Source organism: Mirounga angustirostris, unplaced genomic scaffold (assembly GCF_029215605.1).
Source record: "Mirounga angustirostris isolate CCGP_5_RB_7025 unplaced genomic scaffold, mMirAng1.0.hap1 SCAF_9, whole genome shotgun sequence".
NCBI lineage: Eukaryota > Metazoa > Chordata > Mammalia > Carnivora > Phocidae > Mirounga > Mirounga angustirostris.
The window spans coordinates 70,224,260-70,227,040 of record NW_026991717.1 but is presented as its reverse complement, the minus strand read 5'-3'; the positions used below and the strand labels follow the sequence as shown (position 1 = coordinate 70,227,040).

At 36.6% G+C, this 2,781-nt stretch overlaps 1 protein-coding gene across 1 annotated transcript; it reads right to left on the bottom strand.

Annotated features, from left to right (window-relative positions):
* Positions 1-755: 755 nt before the first annotated feature.
* Positions 756-1,598, bottom strand: LOC123862370 (olfactory receptor 4K13). The gene has a single exon (XM_045901934.1). The coding sequence runs from the start codon at positions 1,596-1,598 to the stop codon at positions 756-758; it is 843 nt and encodes a 280-aa protein (XP_045757890.1).
* Positions 1,599-2,781: the final 1,183 nt, after the last annotated feature.

Below are 2,781 nucleotides of genomic sequence, written 5' to 3'. Positions count from 1 at the left end.
TATCTGGGGCAAAAGAGTAACTAAAAGTTAATACACATTAACTAGGGATCATCTACAAAATGTGTTTTTCTAGCACCAATAGTAAATACAGTTCTTTCAGGCACTCAGCTACATGGCTATGTGAGGCATCATCTGTGTGCATTTTCTACATAGAGATTCCCAATATTAACTACAACTATAATAGCAGCAGTAATAGCTACAAGCATAATAGAAGTAGTAATAATAATTGTGAAGATTAAAAACATGTCAAAATAATAAAAGAAACATATAAAGAAGCTTTGTAGATTAAGTAAAGAGAATTTATTCATTTTTCAAATTTGCATGAGAAGAAGTAGTGAAGAGAGGATTTAAATGTATGTCTTCCAGACTGTACATGTCATGTGTTTAACCACTGGCAGTGACAAGAAAAGGGGTTTGCTCTTTTTTATTATTATTATGTTATGTTTATCACCATACATTACATCATTAGTTTTTCATGTAGAGTTCCATGATTCTTTGTTTGAGTATAACACCCAGTGCTCCAAGCAGAATGTGCCCTCTTTAATACAAGGGGTTTGCTCTTTAAAAGTTATACCTACTGGTTCCTTTTACAGAACTTGAAATAGCTTAAAAGTTCATTCCTTAAAATGTCCACACAAGAGATTATTTCTTCAAAAGCATCATCTACAAAGTATGTTTTGAAGTTATATGTCGAGTCCTTATCTTCTTCATGGCTGCTTTTACTTCTTGATTCCTTAATGTATAAATAATAGGATTTAAGAGAGGAGTGAAAATTGTGTAAAACACAGAATTTTATCGACAGAATATCTGCTGAAGGGCCATACATAGATAAAGACACATGGGGCAAAGAAGAGAGTCACAACTGTGATGTGTGCTGACAGAGTGGAGAAGGCCTTGGCCAAACCACTGGCAGCATGGTGCCTGACTGAGTATATGATGACCGTGTAGAAGACAAGCAAGAGGAGGAAGCAGACCAGGGACAGGAGGCCACTGTCAGCAACGACCAACAGTTGTAGCAGGTAGGTGTCCTTGCAGGCAAGTTTGATCACAAGGGGAAGGTCACAGAAAAAGCTGTCCACCACATTGGGACCACAGAAGGGCAAATTCAACATGAAAGCCATCTGACTAGATGAGTGCACAAATCCAATTGTATAGGAGGATAACAGCAGCCAAATGAGCACTCGTGGACTCATGATGGTCATGTAATGGAGGGGTTTGCATATGGCAACATACCTATCTATTGCCATGGCTACAAGCAACATCATCTCACTCCCACCTAGGAGGTGCATGAAGAACATCTGAGAATAACATCCCCACCAAGAGATGGTCTTCTGTTTTCGGAGGAAATCCACAATCATCTTAGGGATAGCAAAAGAAGCTAGGATCATATCAATACAGGAGAGATTGATAAGCAGAAAATACATTGGTGTGTGAAGGCGTGAGTCAAAGATCACGGTGACCAAGATGAGGAGGTTTCCTAACACAATCCCAGCATAGACCACAGAGAATCCTAGGAAGAATAGAATCTGAAGAGTCTGAGATTTGGAAAGTCCCAGCAAAATGAACTCAGACACCACCGAATGGTTTGCCCTTTCCATATTGTCAACTTTATCCCATCATAATCAAATTGAGTGAGAATCCTGGGCAGAAAAGTTGTGGTTACAGAAAGGATGGTTCATGTTGGTATCGAATTTTGATACTTAGACTGGGTACCTGAACTTAAAGCACCTCCCACTTTTGGGGGTGATTTTGTTAGTCATTGATTTCTGAAATGTCCCAGAGAAGTGTACCAAATAGCAAGGAGAATTCAGAATATACATTTCTGAAAGACAAAAATAAAAACAGCACATGAAATCATCATTGTATTGTGAACTTGGAATCCAAAGACCTCAATACAACACCTAGCTGATCTACTCATTGGGGGCAACATAGGACAAGTATCTCCTTACCAGGGTTAAGTTTCCTCCTCAGTAAAATAAAATGAAAACAATCAGACTACATGATACTGAATGCCTCTTTGTGCTATAAAGATGTTCATAAATATGATAATGATGGTGGTGGGTTCTACATTCACAGAATAATATTGTTTCTTAACCTGGAAATGATAAATGTAGAAAATACAGCAAGGATTCTAAAGACCCATATTTTGAAAGAGATTCTGGTAAAGAACTATTAATTAAACCTTAAATTAAGTCTTACTTGTAAGTTTTTGGGTCCTGAGAAATGTATTGCCTCTTACCTGCTCCATTCTTGCATGAAACCCTCAGAGCTCATGCTAGTATCAGTGATGGTCATTGCACACTTGTAAGAGTGAAACCATGTAATTATATATATGACATATATTATTATATATATTAACCATGTAAAAATTATTCACTCAACATTTAACATCATTCACATCAAATGTCTCTTCTAGGATTTTAGGCAGAAAGTACCAAGGATGCACAGGTCCACAGAGAAATGGAACTGAATTTATTCCATTTTTAGTTGGTATTCATTCATTTACTTGTTGATGGCTATAAAAAGGATTGTTGTTTGGACTGTGCATTTTTATTTATCACAAGCTTCAAAATGACAAAATGAGGTGGCTTGAGGTAACTGATTTATATGGATAATAGAAATACAGTTCTTTCAGTACAGTCATCTAAATTTATGGTATAACTTTCCCATCAGCCCATGCTTATAACAGCACTGATTTTACTGGTTTTGCTCTAAAAAATTATTTTCATCATTAATGGTTTCTCAATTATCTAGAGTCTTATAAAGCTCCTTCAGTAAATA